This window comes from Lycorma delicatula, chromosome 5 (assembly GCF_047948215.1).
Source record: "Lycorma delicatula isolate Av1 chromosome 5, ASM4794821v1, whole genome shotgun sequence".
NCBI lineage: Eukaryota > Metazoa > Arthropoda > Insecta > Hemiptera > Fulgoridae > Lycorma > Lycorma delicatula.
The window spans coordinates 133,367,620-133,388,946 of record NC_134459.1 but is presented as its reverse complement, the minus strand read 5'-3'; the positions used below and the strand labels follow the sequence as shown (position 1 = coordinate 133,388,946).

The window sequence follows — 21,327 nt, the reverse complement described above, 5'->3', positions numbered from 1 at the left end:
ATTTATTAATTTAAAGAACATCAAATTTTCTTAATCTAAGCTGATATGTATGTTTGATGAAGTGCAACACCTCTTAAATTAAAGAGGTGGCCCCCTGTAGCTGTTTGAGCTGATTTCATAACCCTTTTAAAGTTGCATACAATTTACGAAATGTTTATCTACTTCATAATGTACTTTTCTTCTTCTTCTTCTTCTTCTTCTTCATAATGGACGGATAATTTCCACAGAGGATCTGATACTGTGTTGGTAATAATAATAATAGTTGTACACTTATTTAATAATGCACTTAGAAATTGTAAAAAAAATAATTAAAATAATCATAATACATTAAGAAAAACAAAAATAAATTAAATTTATATTTATTCAAGATTCATAAAATAAAAAAATGATTGTCTATATTAAATGCTTTTTAATAAGTTAATATTCTATTTGCATACTGTATAAATATTATTAAAAAAGCTATAATAATAATTATAATTAAGGGAACTTATCAAATAATATATATATATATATATATATAAAAGAAATACGTTACGCATAGACATTATTAATATAATGATATAAACATTAATTGTGCTTCTTTTAATTAAAAATTAATAATGTAATTGGAAAAATTTAATTTGTTAATTTTGTACATTAGTATATATCTAAATAATACATAATGTACATTAACATTTTTTTCCAGTGCAATATTTTACTAAAAATAAAATCCAATCCACAGTAATCAGATCAAAAGAACTCTGTGTACGAGATACAGGAAAGTCATTGATTTGGTGAAGTTAAAAAGAGTCATAATTTATTCCAGTAATTAAAATAATAAATTAATATTAAATAGCATCTAAATAAATAAATAAATACTTTGTATTAATTTCAATAAAAATTATTACACTATTATACACCACAAATTTAAAACTTCATTATTAAATTTACACTGTACTACAATTATTATTACATAAAAAATAAAACACAACAATATTAATAACTTCACCAGCCTTTGACGATTTCCTGATAAAACACTTATTATTTAAAATATATATTTTAAAATAAACTAATTTAATAGTTTACAACACATCAACCTGACATACACACACACACAAAGCAGTAATTTTTTTTTATTTCACTACATATTCTAAACTATTTAATAATATAATATTAATAATTATAATTATGTATAATATATATATATTTTTTGGTTAACATTATAACCTTACATTTAAATGTCACAACAACATATAACTAAGGCTTAGGAAGGTGTATTACAGATTATAGCTGGATAAATTCAACAGCAAACTATACCAGGTCTTTTATTTAAGATAATCAGAATAATAATTATTAATTAATTACATAAGAATCTTTGGTATATAATTTACGAAAAATACAAATAATGGAATGGATAAGAATGCAAAAATAATTATGATATAAAAAACAAATTTCAATAATATATTGTTTTTTAATTAAATAAGTATGCCACAATGTAATTTTAGAAATAATGAATTTGATGAGTATGAAATTTGTATAACTTCTACATAATAAAAAGCAATTAATAATCATGAGCATAAAAAATTTTACCCATAATTTTATCATAAAATAAAACCCTAAAAAAATATAACATGTTTACAGAAAGCTCTTGTTATTTAAGATGAATACAAATTTTGTTTACAATCTAAAACGCAATATAAGGATAGTGTTCTATCAGACATAATTTAAAATTAACATCTAATTTCAGGGAGCAAAATTAAATACTCCTCAAATGGCAAAGATAAAACATAACAGATATTTTAAGAAAGTATTATAATAATATGTTAAGTTCAATCAACATATATGCGTAACAATTCATTTTTAAATGAAATATAAGATATATTGACTAAAATGAATTAAAAAACCAATAATTTTTACTAAACTTTGACAACAACATTTAAGTTAAAAATTGTTCTGTTTTTCATTGATTATTCTGATCTACAGAATATTAGCAATGTTCTGTAGAACATTGCAAGAGATTAAAGGAAATCTAAAAAAAAGGTTTGTTAAGTCTATAATTAGGGGGGAAAAATAGAAATCAATAATGATTTAAAAGCAAAGAGATTATTACTGAAATAAGTTTGAGCAGGGTACACACAGGAAATTATAAGGATAATTATGATCATCCTGAAATGGTAACAAAGAGAAAAATGAGGAATTGGCTAAAATAGATATATAAATGAAATTAGAAAGATTCTATCAAATTTGACTGAAAATATGGTGAAATCATAAAAAAAAAAAAAAAAAAAAAAAAAAAACTAGAATTAATGCCTTAAAATATCTGATGTTAAGACTTGAGGCTACATCTACCTTTTTTTATATACATTGAATAAATTAACAAATTTTCATTTTTTTCAAATATTGAATTTTATATATTTTCAGCTAAAAGTTTGGAAAGGACTTGAAACATTCATCTATAACTTTCACTATATTTAAGTGTCCCTTTGACAGTAATTGATGATATATAGGTTTCTAAGGTATAGTATTTATCAAAGAAGTTAAGTTGATTTGAATTAATTTTAGAATAATGCACTATGCATGGAGAACTCATGTTCATCCATCGAAGACAAAGAGCTGTTAACGAACAAGATTTTAATCATAATATTTTATACAAAGTGGCATACATGTATGTATATATATATATATATATTCCATTAAAAAGTGATAAAAATAAAAATAAACTTTTGTTAATAAAACAATTTATACTGAAATAATAAAGCATATTTAACAACAGATACTAAATGTTAAAAGACAAGTATAGTTTATATTAATCAATTATAATAATATTAATAATGATTAAAATAATAATGGATAACGAATTCAGTTAATAATAATAATAGTAACTAGACATATATACATATTATTTTTTTAACACTAGAAAACTGTAATAATTAATAATAGAACTAACTACTTTTAAAACTTTGGTCTTAATCACGACAAGAGGCAAGGATTGTCCATTCTCACCACATAGCTAAACAATTTTCAAACCCCAAATTCCTATTGAAAACTAGTATAGAAATTAAAATTTAAAAAAGCTACAGAAAACACAAAAACTGAAAATTAACAATAGTAACAAAAATAATAATTAAGGAGGGAGAAAAAGGGAATAATGCATTTAGTACAGAAAGAACAGATCTATTTCAGTTTACATTGTCTAAATATAATATACTAAAATTACCATCCTAATATAGTTTTTCTTTTGTAAAACTACAATAGGATATTAATAACAATCATAATATAGTTGAACTCTGTTCCACTAAATAATTAAGATTAATTAATTAATTATCTAAAACCAACAAATAACAGTTATTTAAAAGCCTCCACAGATAGTAATTTGTTAAAATGAAAGAATACGTAGTAGATCTTTAATTGTTAAATCAATAACAGTTATTTTTTTTTTTTAATATTTAAGTACATAAAACACTTTTTGAGACAAACCTACTGTTTTATATACAGTTTTAAATCATTGGTTGGAAGAGAAGGTATGATTATGGAATAAATAAATAAATATATTACCATTAATATTTATTTTTAATACATAATGATATGTTTTCTTTGTGAAATAATTTGAAATCGATACACTTCTCTTCCACATGTACATAATATATTTTATATATATATATATTATTAAACACTTTATATTACCATGTAAAAGCAAGTAGTATTCTTTATATTTATTGCTATATTTATATATATATATATATATATATATATAAAATATGACAAGAAAAACTAATGTCAAATACACTCAAGGAGTTTATCTTAACATCTCTACAAATTCACAATTATTATACTAATAATTAATAAATAATAATAATATTGAAAAAAAAAAATACTTAACTATTAAAAAAAAAACAAATTAATATTAATAAATTACATTTTTCTAAGGTTAATATTATTAATTAACCTTATGTATAATAATAGATATACTTTCAGATCTAAATGTATAATTTACAAAATAATTATTCTTTTCAATTTTTTTAAATATTTTTCTTTATTTTTACAATTCTTCTATTACTTTTAAAAATTATATATATATTTCATTTTACTTTTTCTTATCGTTACAATATTATCATAAAATTAAAAATGTCTTCATCAATTTAAAACGATAAAATTTGTTTCAATGCAAAAATATATAATGCTGTAATAAGGAAAGTTAATCGTAATGAGGTTTCTATGTTTATTTTTATTTTTTAAATTACTATTAATTTGTTACATGATTAACGATTACTTATTAAAAAATAAATAACTTATCAAGCATATATTTAGAAAAAATATATATAATATAAATATCTGTAATTTTATGTATTAAATTATGTATAGTCATTATTTGATTTATTAATAAATTAAAAAATTACAGTAGTTCAATATAGCAAAAAAATGCAAGCATGATCAAAGAATAGTATCATTTTAATTACTTAAAAAAAGTTCAATCCTTAAAAAAAGTATTATTTAGTAACAGATAGATGACTTCATAAATAATATAATAATGATTAAGAATATACTAAGAATGAAATAAAAACAATAAAAAAATAATAGATTATAAAAATAAAGAAAAGAAAATTATGGTTGTCTTTCAAAATTCCATAACTACTATTTTCAAAATAATTAAAACCATTCATCCTTTTTATTTGCCAAAAGTGTGGCCTCGCCATTAAGAATTGCTTACAACACAGCCCCTAACTATCAGCTGTATTAGTTATGAAATATTATCAAATTGGACTTAATTACAATAAACTATTATAATAATATATTATATATATATATATATATATATAATTTTTTTATAATAAATTCTACTAGATTAATAATAAGATAATAATAAATGTCTTTCTTAAAAGAAAAGCCATTTTATTATATTTTATCGAAAAAAAAGTCTCATAACACAACGTTTTTATTAAACATGTGTATAGTACATAACAAAACTATAATGATATAATAATAAATAGTACAGGCCTCTGAATAGTATTAAATAAAAGTTAATAATTATAAAGTAATAATAATGATAATAATAATTTATAGCTCATGCTGTACCATATTTATAATAAAATCTATGCAGCATTAGGGCACCTTTGGTTTGTCATGCATATATCACCAGCCACCACTAAAGAAGCAGCATGGTGAATGCATCAGGCAGTTGCTATGCCTGCAACTAGGGGTGCCCAGTGTCAGGTGCTGTTTAGGGGCGCCCCAGGACCTCCTCCGTAGTTCAAATTAAGATTGTCCATTTTCTTCCCCCCTGTAGGATCCCTGTTAAAAACAAAAATGATTGATAAAAATAGTTCTTAAAAAAATATATATTATCTTACAATTAAAAAACTATTTTAGTGCAATTAAATTAACTATCAAAATCTGAAATCGATTAAAATAACTTTCTACTAATGAAAACTAGTAATTATTTTAATGATAATTGCATTTTATCAATATTTAAATTACTAGTAACAAACACTAACATTATTACTTGATAATAAGATAAGTTATCTAACAATTATTTAATCATTATTTTATGAAAAATGTTTTACCTAATCCCATAATGTATAATATAAAAATTATCTGATGTAATAACTGAAAGGAATATTATTTTATCCTTCAACCATCTTCAATCTTGATTTTTAATTATTATTATTATTAATGTATAACAATAATAATTACAAATTAAGGTATATAGATAGTCTAAAAACCAAAAATAAAATGTTTCCTTCAGTTAGCCTCAGTCAAAAACATCTACATTATATGATTCATTTATTACATGCTTTTATACAAGACCTATTCATAAAGTACGAGCCGTTGGCTTATATTAAAATATCAGCGGGTCTGGACACAATTTCAAACATGGAGGGTCATCTATCAGCTATTTACAAAGCCACTGCAATTGTTTTGATTTCGTAATCGTTTGACTGCTGGTGAATACAATTCACCATTGCAATTCATCACTGCGATTTTCGCAATGTCCACTACAATCATTTCTCCCACCAGTTGTGAAGTGCGCACTGTGATTTGATTTTGGTGTGCAAAAGGATCTTCAGCTGCTGAAATTCATCAGTAGTTGTGTCTAGTGTCTGGGGACATACAGTATTGAGTGAAAGAAAGGTTAGACAATGGTGTCGAGATTTTAAAAATGGCCACACAAATATGCATGACGAAGAGCGTAGTGGCAGGCCCAGTATTCAGATCGACGAAATCATTGAACAAATGACCAAAAACTGCAATGTGTTTGGCAATTGATTAGTGCTCTGGCTGATGAAAATTTCCACATGTTAACGCACCTCTATCTACACGATTGTCATAGAAAAGCTCGGATATCACAAATTATGTGCAAGGTGGGTACTGAAAAAACTCACCGACCAACACAAAGAGGAAAGAATGTGCAGTGGACGAGCGTTTTGGACCGCTATCGACAAGATGGAGATTATATATTTTCCCACATTGTTACTGTCAATGCAGGGTGCCATTAAAGTTCCCCAAAACGGAAAAAGTTTAAGCAATCTCCATACTCGAGTCAAAAAATGTTGGCTACCATTTTTTGAAACGAAAAGGGCGTCATTTTGGTTATTTCATAGAACATGGATCAACAATTAGAGCTGACGTGTACTGCGAAATGCTCACCAAACTGAGACGTGCGATCCAAAATTTACGATGCGGGAAATTGTCATCTGGCATAATTCTCCTTCACAACACCCGTCCTCACACCACTGCCTTAACCAAGAAGATTCAAGATTTTCGTTAGGAACTTATTGAACACCTACAACTACTACTTCCTCTTCTTGCATTTGAAAAAGTGGCTTGGTAGACAATAATTTTAAAACGACGAGGAACTCAAGACTGCCATTGTCAACTGGTTTAATTCCCAGATGGCGAACGTCTATGCAGTAGGGTTAAAGAAACTGATGCAGCGTTACGAAAAATGCTTAGAACTGAATGGCGATTATGTGGAAAAGTGAAGTAGATACGTAGTAAACTAAAACTGTTAAGTAAAATCCTTTTACCATGAGTTAATTTTTTTTAATGACCAAACGGCCCTTACTTTATGAATATGCCTTGTACACAGCCCATCTATTCAAATAGTCTGCTCTGCCATCAAGGCCTACTTCAATGACTCCTTGACTTGATTACTATTTCTTTTTTTTTTTATAAATATTACTACATACATGCAAAAGAGTTATTATTTGTCTTCTTTCACATATATATATATATATATATATATATATGTGTGTGTGTGAAAGAAGATGCATACATATATGTTGCAATGATGGATTCACAAGTAGCAAATAAAAATAATATATTTGACCAAAGTTAAGGGGTAGTTTAGATTAACTATATTCTAAATACTGTATCAATAAACCAACAGATTCACAGGAGCGTAATGTGTAGTTGTTATTTTAAACAGATAGTAGAATTTAGTAATGAAAAAAAACAAAATTTACTGAACAAGAAAAAAATTCTATTTGTTTGCAAGTAATAAGTAGGCTACATATTACAAAACGATTTGAGGAACTGAAGTTGGAGGTACTTCAAAAATGTGTTATTTCATTTTTACAAAGAAGCTGGGAATAAAGTTACTTTTGTGATAAAATTGGTATATCTTTATATAATGTATATGTATTTTTTTAACACACCTGAAGTCCCAATACAGAATGTTGGTTTCTGTAATATAGTGTACGTCATTATTTATTGTCAATAGTCAAAAAAGTAGTTGTGTTGATGTCATGAGCATGCTATGTAAACAAGCAGCAACGCTCATGAAAAATTTTAATTTTATGAAAATGTACACCTATCAAATTGATGGAGTTTATAAAAATATATATAGAGCTTTATAAAGATACACATACTGTCATAACCTTAGTAAATTTAAACTTCAAAATATAATTTTAACATTTAAAATATGAACAAATATTTATTAATAAATTTAGGTGGCAATAAAAACAATTATGATCATCAACCGAGAACTGTTACAGCATGCAATTATCTACCTAAAGGTAAAGTGTAAAGAGTGCTGCTTAAATTCAATGATATACAGGAATATGTAAAGAATGTCATCAGCAATTGAAATTTTAATTACAGTCGTTTTTTTTAGATATTTAACCTAGAACCATGTTATAGGACCATCACATTGTACATATTTCAGTTTATTCGTACCATGATCCAGGTTGTAATGGAAATTACAATTAAAATTCCTCAGAAAATACGGTACCAAAAGGTTTACAATGAACGACATGGTTTATATATGTCACATGAGCTCGACCCATGTGAAAGGTTTCTCTCAAATGGGACATAGCCCATCTATTCAAATAGTCTGCTCTGCCATCAAGCTCTACCTCAATGAGGCTTGGTTCAATGAAGTAAAGTGAAAGATAGTGAAAGGAATGTTCCTGCAACCTTAAAATGAGGGCAGTTCACAATGTATGGTGTCCTGAGCTTCTGATCATCAAGGTTAGGGTTTGTTCAATGAGTTAATAGCTCACACTGAAGCAGAGCAATTGTTATGGAATCTATAATTGAGCCTTGAAAGGACCTGGAAAATTGTTAAAGAAGCCAAGACCACCAATGGTTGTACTATAGCAGAAAAAACAATATTAACAGGAGATCAGATTAAAAACTTAAAATACAATTAACTTATCCAGTCAATTATCCTACTCTTTCTACTCTATTTACTTGGTTTTTTCATATAACTGAATACATGAATATAAAACAGTTTTATTACTGTAAATTATATTAGTTGAACAAAGTACAGAAAAGAAAAATGTTCACAATAAAGTTACATATTCAAAAAGTAGAGAATTCCCTAATTCAAACTGCAAAGACACTTTATGGACATGCAAAGAAAAAGATAATTCTTCTTTTTTCAAAATAATTAAATTATTTTGGATAACTATCATTTTAAAGTGAAAGGAAATGTTATTACAATGTATGCTATGAAGGATACAGAAGTAATAGAACAGTAAAGAAATTGTTCGCTCAGATGCTTGAATACAGAAGAGTGAAAGAATTCTGAAGAAATAGCAACAAAGGGAATATTTACTAAAGATGTATTGGAAAAAAAGAAACTGCTATTAGTGAAAAAATAGAACTAAATTATAAAAAAATTTGTATGTAGTCTAGTATAGTTTCATGAATACAAAAACATGAGGTACATGTAGAGAAAACAAAAAAAAATTGATATGGAATAACTACAGAAAATTATTTATAGTTATGTTTTATGTATAATAATTATGTAAAATTATGTTTTTTTGACTAAAGTAAGAATAAAACAGTGATGAAAAATTATTAGAAACACTCCACGATTACTAGACATAATTCAATGGAGAAAAGTAATTATACTCTCATCATTTGTTTAAAATAGATAATCTACAGAAAGTTAAATATCTACGTCTGTAATTACTGTAAATATTGCAATAATCATGTGCAAGCAACGTATGATAACCATAAAAAAAGAAGCACAGCAATGCAAAAGAAGAATTCCAACTGGAGTATACAGAGGAAAAGTGATAATTTGATACTATCTTCACTAGGTTGAATATGTATATCAACATGCCGTGACAATAAAACACAATCGGCATGTTTTGTTATAAAAAAATAACTATTTAATATATTTTTTTTAAAGAAATTAATGAACAATTAAAAAAATTCAGAAATCTTGGAAATGAATTAGCTTGAATAATCTTACGTGGCTTGTACCTTTAATTAACAAAATTTGGACAGATTGGTTGGTTGATTGTGTTTAAATACTGTACATTTATTTTTTCTTTATATATTATTATTGTTTAACTTTTTTGTTTTAAATATATTTCTGAATTGACATGTCTCTAGGTACATGATTTGTTTTTTGTATTTATAAATCAATCTACTAATGCACTATAATGAAAAGAACTTAATTTCTTGATTTTTTCATAAAGTGAAAAAATATTTGAACCCACTGCAGAGATATAAATTCATATTATATGATACCACAGATATATGGACTGATTTAGTGTTTTTAAAGAGTTTTTCAATTTCTGCTTCCAAACTGGAGAACTTTGTAAAAAATTAATTTAGCTTAAAATAACAAATAAAACATAAATTAATAACATTAAAATCATTACTTAATTAAAGCACATTGAGTGATATAATAATAATTAGAACGTTATAATACTATTAAGTGTTTGTTGCTGATGCATAGAGATGCATTTATAAGGAGTGAGACTATTCTAGTATATGTGTGATACAAGATTCTTAGCTCTAAAGTATAGATAAGCACAAGGTAAACCAAATGCGATTACATAACAGGAAATACTGCAGAATGAGTAATGGATTGATGAGATATGATCTGTACATAGAGAATTGAATGGTTGTATCCCCTTTTAATCATGTAATATTGTCTTGTATATGTCTTTGTTCATATACATTGTCTTTTGTTGATATATATATATATATATATATCCTGTACAATATAGTAAAGCAATGCAAGTCACAACACAACAATAAGATCAATGTAGAAATTTCTACATACATACTTATATTATAGATTGATTTTAATAAAAACCTTACATCCTCCATTAGTATGTTACTTTCAAAATAATTATGTAACTTTTAAACAAAATTGGAAAGCTTTATTTGAACAAAAATTAAATTATTATCTAGAATGTAGAAATATTAACCATATTAACAATTAAAATTTTTGAAAAAAGTGCCAATTTAGTACATAAGTTACAAAGATTGCAATAATAAACATAGATGAAATGATTTAGGGCTATAGATAACCAAAGTTGTTTTAACTGGTATGATTTCTTTTAACAGAGAAATCCTATTCAGATATGATGAAAAAATAAATAATTAACTTTATAGCATTTTTTGTTTTTTTTGCTAGTGATAATGTTTTTGATGTTTGGGCAGCCTTTATCAATGAATTATCAAAATTTCAGAATGTTGTAATGCACAGTTTTTGGTAATAGAATACAAATTTAAAATTTGAACTTTCTGGGTTTTTTATAATAATATTATATATTTTAATACTTCACATATCTGTAAAATAATCCTCTGTTACATATACAATAAAAAAAATTTGAAGTTAATTTTATAGCATTTTGACTAATTGATTCACATGACATTTCTGAAAACTACAGATATTTAATATTGCTTTCCTGCTTTAAATAACTGCACCCCTTTGTTAAATGAGTCCATCTGTAGCTCATTAAATTCATGAATTGTTAATTAGAACCCAATACCGCACTTTGGCTTGTAACAGTATAAAACAATCAATAGAATTAAAATACAACTGATTTGGCTTAATGTCTACCTCCTTACAGGAAAACTAATCCTAACCAAGCAGGTTGGCTGAGAGAGGACAGTCATCTGATTTTTGGCACAAAATTGACAAATTGACAAAGCTGAGTGTGCAGGCACATTGTCATGGTGAAGGAACCATGTGTTGTCTTGCCATAACTCGGTCTCTTTTTAAGGAATTTTTCATGTAACCATTGTAAAACACCTTGATAGTATGCACAGTTCACTGTTTCACCTTGGGGCAGGAATTAAAAATGCACAATTCCTGCACAATTCATCAGTCTATTGTGATGATTAAATGTTTGTTCTATGTTGTAGCTGTAAACCCAGCTTCATCTCCCATTACGATACTTTGCATGAATGTTTCTTTGCCAATGGCTTGTTTAAGAAGTTACCGACAAACATCCACCCAAAGTTCTTTTTTCTGTTCAGTAATCAAACGAGGAACAAACTTTGCTGCAATTCAAAATGCATGTTCGATTTTTCAATCAAAATGTAGTGACATTATTCAATCAAGATGCTAACCTCTTCTGCAAGTTCTCTGACAGTCAATCAGTGATTTTCACGCACCAGATCATTGATTTTCTGAACGTGGGTGTTGTCAGTTGAAGTCAAAAGCCTGGTCAAAGGTATCTTCAGTTGACTAACGACCACTTTTAAATCGTGAAAACCATTCGTAACATTGCATACAACTAAGAACATCATCTCAGTAAGCTTATTTCAAAAGTTGAAACATATCTATGAAAAGTTTTCCATAATTTCATAAAAAAAATTTTATGTTGTATCATTGTTCCTGAAAGTCGCACATACAAAAATCACTACTAACACTTTACACTCAAATAGCAATCACATGAAAACTAAACAAGATATTAATAATCCAAGAACATCTGGTTACGAGGAGGTTATGCAGAACACAATGCTGCTAAACACATGTCACTAAATATCTCTGTTGGCGTGTAATTAAAAATAATTGGTTATTTTTTAATAGACCTTGTATTTACTTCATAACGCTAAGCAAAAAATTTTCTGAAAGACTAGTTGCAACACAAAGTTCTAGTTTCATGAATAATAGCTGTCAAAAGTTTTTTCTATTGTCACACAACTAGTTTAATGAAGTTTTAAACAGTACATACATTCTAGAACTATATCAATGATATTAATATTATTACTGTTACCAATTGGTATCTTTATTAGTCATTAATATAACTTCACTATTAATGACCATAACCTTTTCTTCATTGCAAAGTCGTAAAATGTAATTTTTTTAACTTACTCTGTTCCTCACTTTCTTCCATCAAACCAACATGGTTTTTTCTTCACATAATGTAACTTAGAAACATTTGTTATATAATTAAAGGTTAGAAAATTACAATGTTTTCCATACAGAATCAATTAGTAACTGATGAAATACTGACAATCTTTACATATTAGCTTAGTAATGTGATCTACAATCTAGTAAGCCAAAAAATTACTTTTTTCAATTTAATTTTGTTTACTTTTCCTTTCTATGTATTAATATAAAGAAAAGGAAATGCATTTTATAAATTTTCTCTTTAATTGCTGGACTTACAATGATGTCTTTCTTTTTTCTGTTTCGTTTTCGGAACCACCGTAAAGTATTACTTCAGAGAATGATTGAGTACAATATGTATGAATTTAAATGAAGTATAGTCTTGTAGACTCAGGTCGACCATTCCTGAGATGTGTGGTTAATTGAAACACAATCACCATAGAACACCAGAATCCACAATCTAGTATTCAAACCTATGTAAAAGTAACTGCCATTACTACGATTTGAACATTAGAACTCTCAACTTTGAAATCAGCTGATTTGTGATGACAAGTTCATCACTAGATCAACCTGGTAGGTTGACTTACAATCTACTAACCACTGAAATTATTACCAGAATTATTTTACAGAAATTGGAGGTTAATTTGCTATTTATAAACATATAGTTCATAATTATTTAACTATGTAACTATTGTATGTGCATTTGCAACTATTGGATGCAAAACCTTTCAGTTGTTAATGGATACTTTACTTAGATTTTATTATATATATATATAATATATTTTATTTATATAATATATATATATATAATAAAATGATAACATGATAAATAATAACATGCTAATAACATATAATAAAATCTGTTTGTAATTTTATATATATAAAATAAATTCTGTTTTTAAAATAAAAATGTTTAATAAACATTGATGAATTAATTCATCAGCCAGATTTTTTATCTGATGAATTAATTCACACAGAAGCTTACAAAGAAGCTTGAACATGGTAATATGGAAATGGAAATCTGTACTGTATGAAAAAATCCATGCCTGACTGGGATTCAAATCCAGGACTTCCGGATAAAAAGCTGAATCTACCACTCTGCCACAGAGACCGCCATAATGATTTAATTTTTATATTATAATATTTATAATATAATATTACATTTTGAATATTATATTTTTATATTACAAAATATTTTACTTTATAATATATCTATATTACAAAGTAAAATAATTATTGGAAATTATTAAAATATTAACAAAATGAACGTGAAAAACTGTGTGTTTGCTGATTTATATTGTATTCTTAGCGAATCATTCCTGCAAAATGTTCTAAGACTATGTTCTAATCTTATCCATCCCACTTTGAAGGGTTAATAAATGAATAAAATATGTTTTCCCAGAATTATGCCCATTTAAAGAAAGAACAGATATACTTTAGGAACTAAACTACAATTTCAATTAATGTAATCTAACAAATTTTCTTAAACTTTTACATAAAATCATAATTATTTAAATCAATGAATTAGTAAAATACAAGGAAAATAACCTTATTTATTTATTTACTCTTTATTTTTCAATGATTACACAGTTTTAGAGGTACTTCTATCATTATCTCTTTGATAAATATCAACAAATATTTTTTTAAATTATCTAGGTGGCATAAAAAAAAAAAATAATTTTGAATATAAAACCCAATATTACCTTCCAGAATTCTTCTACGTAATTGAATCATATTATCAGTATTTGTTTTGAATAGTGTATTGAATACGATAAACTCTATTATCCCTTTTCTACTAATTTAAACAGAATATCTACTGCATAGTCTGTCTGTCTTGACTTCACTATATTTATTTTAAAAACACTTTTCCAATTATTCTCTATTGAAATTATTATTATTGTATTTACTTCCAAAATTTCTGTATTTTGTTTTATGTAGTGTTAATTTCTTAAAATGTGAATAAACTACAAGTTTTTATATATAATCGTATTTCCAAACATGCTCAGAATTAAAAAAAAAGAAGATATATTGGTTTTCCTGTATAAATATATTCACACTGGTCACATTTTATTTTATTAGTATTAATATGAAATCATTTGTATTATTTGATATGTTATGATATTCCGTAAGTATACAGGTAATGCAGCTTTCATGACTAGGACCTGTAGGAATCTACATCACTTGTTTGTGTAATGAGTATACATGTACATGTTGGATTCATAAATCACCAATCTATTACGTATTATTAAAGGCTGAATATTTTATATGGTTGTTAGGTATAAATGATATACAACGTATGTTCAAAAAGTAACGAGAATTTAAAAATTTCACAGGTTGTCAAAAAGTATCTATACATTATTAGCCATATTGTACGTTTAGACTGTTATCATCTGTCAAAAGGATAACATATGTTTTGGTACGATCAGCAATTTTTTATCTGTATAAATAATGGATCAGAGAATTTGTATTAAATTTTGCTATAAGAATGGAATAAAGTGTAGCAATGTTTTAAAAATGTTAAATATTGCTTTTGGTAAGTCTGCTATGAGAAAAGCAAGGGTTTACAAGTGGTATAAGCGTTTCCAAGAAGGTCGTGAAGACGCTGAAGATGACAAGCACCCTGGACGCCCCAACACATCAATAACCAATGAAAACATTGAAAAAGTGAAAGAAATGATTATGAATGATCGCTGAATCACAATCAGAGAAGTCGCTGATGATGTTGGGATATCAACTGGCTCATGCCATTAAATTTTTTCAGATGTTTTGGGTATGAAACACATTACAACAAAATTATTTCCAAAATTGTTAAATTTCAAACAAAAAAGTGGCAAATGGAAGTTGCTCAGGAGTCACTAAATGAAGTCTACAACGATGCAGACCTATTGAAATGAGTGATAACAGGTGATGAAACATGGGTTTACGAATATGATGTCAAAACTATGGCTCAATAGTCCCAATGGAGACATTCTTGATAAGCAAGACCGAAAAAATCTTGACAAGTACAGCCAAATGCTCATGTTTTCTTCAATTTTAACAGCATAGTGCATCATGAGTTCTTGCCACAAGGTCAAACAATCAATAAGGAGTATTACCTACAAGTTCAACACTTTTTGTGTGAAACGATTAAAAAAAACCGCCCAGATTTATGGCAAAACAATTCATGAGTTTTACACAACAATAATGTGCCTACTCACATTTCATTGCTTGTTCATCAATTTTTAGCCAAAAACAACACTGTAATAAAAACAACACCCCAGCTACCATACTCGCCAGACATGGCCCCATGTTACTTTTTTCTATTCCCAAAAGTAAAGAGAACCTTAAAGGGCCATCATTTTACAAGCATAGATGAGATTAAAAGCAAATAACTGAAAAAGCTAAACACTATTCCAAAGATCGAGTTCCAGAAGTGTTTCGGGGATTGGAAAAAGTACTGGCATAAGTGTATAAAATCTAATGGGGACTATTTTGAAGTGGATAACGTTAATGTAGATGAAATAATAAAATTCTTTCCAAAAAACAAAAATTCTCATTACTTTTTGAATACACCTTGTACTTTAAACTTCTATACTGTGTATTCTTCTTACTACATTTTGAGTTGCTCTATTAAGTATTTAAAAATACTTTTAATATTTTAAATATCTTATTTTTCCATTCACTTGCGGTGTTTACCAACTGCTTTCATTAATTTTGTTAATATATATATATATATGCATTGCATAGTGAAAAAATTCAGAGATTTCAGCATCATAAATAGAAGAAATATTGGAAATACCTTTGAACCCCCTTTAAGAACGTATTACTCATAAGCAAATAAAGAATAACTCATTAAAGTAGGTAAATATTTCTTCAACTTTACAGATTCTACAGTTTCATATGAATTATATTATTAAATTATAAACAATGGAATTTATAACAAAATGTTTAACAAAATTGTACAATAGTTATAATACCACCTTTAAAGTATTAATAATCACTGCAAATAGTACATTTCAGGAGCAATACATAAATCATAGACCAGGTTTGGTAATATATTGTTCATATAAATTGTCAATAAAAGAATGCAGTTTAAAATAAAAGATATTCTACTTTATGAGTTTGCAAATCCCCCCTCCACACATGCACACACAATTCCAATTATAAAAATATTAATTCTCTTGAACCATTTTATTTTATTAATAGTTAACATATGATTATAATAAAATATAAAAATAAATAATACTCAATTTTCTAGTTTGTTTTCATATCAATCAAATACATTTTTACATAACATATGAAAATATGTCATGAAGGATTGTCATTTATCATTTTTTTATTGGAAAATGTCATTTATCTTTTTATTTTATTTCAATCAAAACAGCACTTTATATTAAAATGTTAAAACTTATAATTTTATTTTCTAAGTTACGTAAAATGGTTCAAAGTGTATATATCAAGCTAGTGGGATCACTCAGATTTTGTAAAGTAAGATGCAAAATTAACTGTTTATTAATTAACAACACATTAAAATATTGTGCTCGTTAATTAAACACAAAATTAAAAATTTTACTCTAGATCAATTTTTAAAATAAATTCAGGGTCCTCAAAATTGGTGTCAAGTTTGAAAACTGTATTCATTTATCTAATTGCAATACAGTTATCAAAATCTGACTTATATAAAGAATCTGCCATTTTTGAACCAAAGTGAACAAGTACTTTAATTTATCATTAGCACCTAATATTTGTAATGAACAGATGAATTGCAAACATAAAATCAAAGTAATGGAACTGCTTAAGGTGGTTTTTACCTGTTTAGCTTGATTTCACGATAGTGGTATTCTTTACAGTAATTTGAGTAAGAATGTAACTTAAATTACATTCTTCAGTAACTGAAGAATGTAACTGAGATATAACTTGTACAAGAATTTGCTATTTTTTAAAGTTGTGTTAGCAGTATGTTCCAATTGTTAAAAAAAACTTTTCTTTTTTAATATTAATTTCATTTATGCTTAAAAAGCAGTAAATTTCTGATAAAGTTAGATCTTGATACTTGCATTCTAACTCATGTTTTTCAGTGCCACTATCTACTTTATGATACAGACATTAAATTTATTTAAAAAATTTATACTATAGTAAATATTTTTTACTTCATGTTTAATTAACAAATTTTCAAAGTGGTCTACCAACTTAAACTAAGCATATTTAAAAAAAAAGTTAATTAAAAACTAGTTATTCTTATTAAAGGATAGCCTTTCTAAAAGGAAAAAAATCTTCTATTTAATCCTCTAATTAAATAATATTTTCCCACTCGTGATAAAACAAATATAACAAAAAACTTATTAAAGTTGAAATCTAATATTAATAAATTAAATAAAATATAATAATTATTTTGATAATTTTAAATGAAAACTGTTCTGAAATGAAAAACTGATATATAATAATGTATATATCATAAAACAAAATATTAGTAAATTATTTACATATTTAGAATACAAAAATAAAGACAACTTATAATATAATTTTGTTAATAATATACCAATAAAGCAATAAACAGAATAGAAAGGTCCGTTAAATCTTGGGAAGAGAAATGGTTTAGAAATGAGATTATATTTTTTTTAATCTACTTACAGTGATTCATAAATAAAGTACAGAAATAAATAGTGGTTAAGTGTTAATAATAATTATCATGCATTATGTAAACACTTTTCTATATAATATTTAAATATGAAATATCAGTGCGAAAGTGCACTTGTTAACCAATACGACATGCTGTGATTTAATATAAGTGAGTGCTTGTGCTAAAGTGTAAATAACATCAAAGTATTTGATACACAATAGTTTTTATAATAAAGTTAATAATCGTTATTATTATTATTATCATCATCATTATATTCTTTTAGTTAATTCGTTAAAGGTAATGAAATTGTTAATATCAAACAAACTGAAAAAATAATGAAATTTTTACTTATTTTAAAACTTTTTTATACCACAACATAGGAAATAAAGTTCATAATTTTAATGTTCATCAATATGGCAAGAAAGGGAATACTACAGATTTAACTAATAAAATCTTTGATATTATTTTTGAGTTGCCTCTCATTATTTTATAATCAATCGACAAAATTATCAATGTAAACTGCTTTCACTGAATGAATAAATACAATTTATTGTATATTATTATTATTGTATATATTATAACTGGCCAAGTACAAATTGTACTTGGCCAGAAAAATATTTTAATTATAGATGAAAATAAATGAACATTACAATACCAATGCCAGTTAATTTTTATAAACTGATTCTTCAATAAAAGCATAATCAACTAGATTAAAGAAAATTAATCAATAATTAAAACATATGAGGTAATTAAATTTTAAAATTATATGACTTCATTTCTATCACCAAGGTAATTAACCAAGTTACTATTTCCTAAATAAATGCTCTATTTAAGCAGAATCAAAAGGAATTAAGGAATGAATGTAAACATTTATTTGGATCATATGTGCAAGCAAGACTCCTCTAGAAGAAGGTGATATCAAGGAGGATATCCAGTTTAAATTTTTGGATGGAGATTGATTATCTTATTGGTGTGATAAAAGGATGAAGAATTGAAAAAGGTAAAATGAATTCATCTCACTCCTTACTCTCCCTATTAAGCTGGTACAGGATGGCTGTTATTGAAAATAGCTATTTTCAGGAGGGACAGATATCTCAAGCCAGTTTACCTACAATCGCACAATTCTAACATACATATGCATAAGATAGTTTCAATTTCATTATAGGCTTAATGTAATGCAGCAATTCAGATTAGATGCTTTTCCTCACAATTTTTTTTACTCTCATATAAATATTTCTATTTCAACAATACTTATAATGACCACTATTGATCAGTACTTGCCTTCAAGGTAGTTTAAAACAGGTTTTTTTAAAAATTAAAACAACATTTTAGTAATTTCAGAGTAGAATATCCAAATTCAGAAATAACACATCATATTTCAGAGAATGTTAAAACATGAATAATTTGTTTTTTTAATGCAAAGAATTTTTTCAATATCATTCAGTTTCAAAACTGAATAACTTGTGAATTAATTCCTCTCAGTTATAATCCTGGAAAGTAGGAGCACAATGACGAAAACAAGAAAAAATTGATTCTGAAAAAAGTGTAATTACTGCGCTTTGATGATCCACTACTAGTAGAAAAATATGTAAGGTCATCTAAGATCAGGCTCAACAAAGGGAAAATAGGCTTGACAAAGGGGAAGTATATTGTTTTCAGTTTTTAAAAATAATATTTTGCATTTCTGGATCTGCTTTTCTGTATGTACATTTGTGTCCAATACGTTATTCATATTATTATTTGTATCCATGATTTTTCCTATCATCTGACTGAGGAAACAGAATGAATCCAAACTTTTTCTGAGAAAAAATTATATGAAATGGTCTTAAAATATCAATTAAAATGGCAAAACAAACAGCCAAGAGGTACAAATTTTGTAATATACGTAGGTTATATCATGTCAGTTTCATAAAAACTTCTATCATAAAAATTTCAAATTTCAGAATAAAGACAAAATTAAATGTTTCAGGAATTAAAATTTTAAACTGAAATAAATATTTTCTTAAAGAAAAGATACTTTTATAGATGAAGTAAGATTCTATTTCAAAGGAACTTTGAAAATGATGGAAAATTAAAATAATTAACCATACTGTTTATACTGAATTCCCTAGGAAATAGATTATCAAGTAAGTATCAGCCAATCATGTACAGCGAATCATGTCATGGTATCAGTAATCATGTCCAATAAAAAAATTAATTAAACAACTGATTTCAATAATGTTATGGTGGATGGTCTGGAGTTAATTTAATGAACTGTAATTGGTACTGTAATTGTATAATGGTTGTAAACAAGAAATATCTAAATAACTATTTTTATTTAATTAAAAGAAAGGCAACACAATAATGTATTAGTAATTTTGTTGCATCTGTTATAAATATTTAAATGAAAATTCTTCATTAACATTATTACATGGGCTCTATTTTATTAAATTATTTGAAATACAGGCTTCCTGTCATACTATTCTGGAGTATTATTAACATTTGATAAGGAAGTATTTTTAAATAAAATTCAATAAATTAAAACACTTTTTATTTAAGAAGAATTTTACTTCTATTTCAGTATTTGTCATCTTACCTTTACTTTTAATTATCAGACATCATTAGTAAATCTTCACGAATGGGAATAATAAAAAGAGAATGGGTTTATTTATTAATTAAAACGAACCTCAGACATTTTGCTTTTGGCGTACTCAATACGAATCGGTCCGCGGTCTGAGGACAGCAGAAGTGAGCCATGGAGTGCGGCCTTGGCGGCAGCTGCGTAGCGGACCTCACGGAATTCCACAAAGCTGACTGGGGAGCCACCCTTGGTGTGCATGCGAAGACGACAGAACCCAGGGAAACTGTCCACACAGAGTGCAGAGCACACAGCCAGTGCATTTTAATGCTCACCTCCAATAACCATAATATTTATTCCCTAATCCCTTAAATTTTAATCTATTTAATATAAATTTGGCATAATAACAGAGAAAGTCATAAGAATGAAAGGATTCAAGAAGACTTTTATTAGAGCATTATTTTTGATTCAAAAGAGATTTCAGTAATTTGATTTTCAAGATACTTTTTAACATAAAAACGCAATAAATCTGTGTTAAGCTGTGTTCTATTAAAAAATTTGAACTAGATAGTTAAATTGGCTTGTTAACTAAAATTAATTTAA

The 21,327-nt window shown here is 26.4% G+C and overlaps 1 protein-coding gene across 2 annotated transcripts in view; it reads right to left on the bottom strand.

Moving 5' to 3' along the window:
• Positions 1-4,936: 4,936 nt before the first annotated feature.
• Positions 4,937-21,327, bottom strand: part of cpo (RNA-binding protein) — a 96,722-nt gene continuing 80,331 nt past the window's right edge. For both annotated transcript variants that reach the window (XR_012756315.1, XM_075365380.1), the window contains one exon: positions 4,937-5,268. Coding sequence is in view for 1 of the 2 variants with exons in the window: in XM_075365380.1 (XP_075221495.1) it covers positions 5,187-5,268 (82 nt within the window). In the remaining variant the exon portion in view is untranslated. The remainder of the gene's footprint in view (positions 5,269-21,327) is intronic.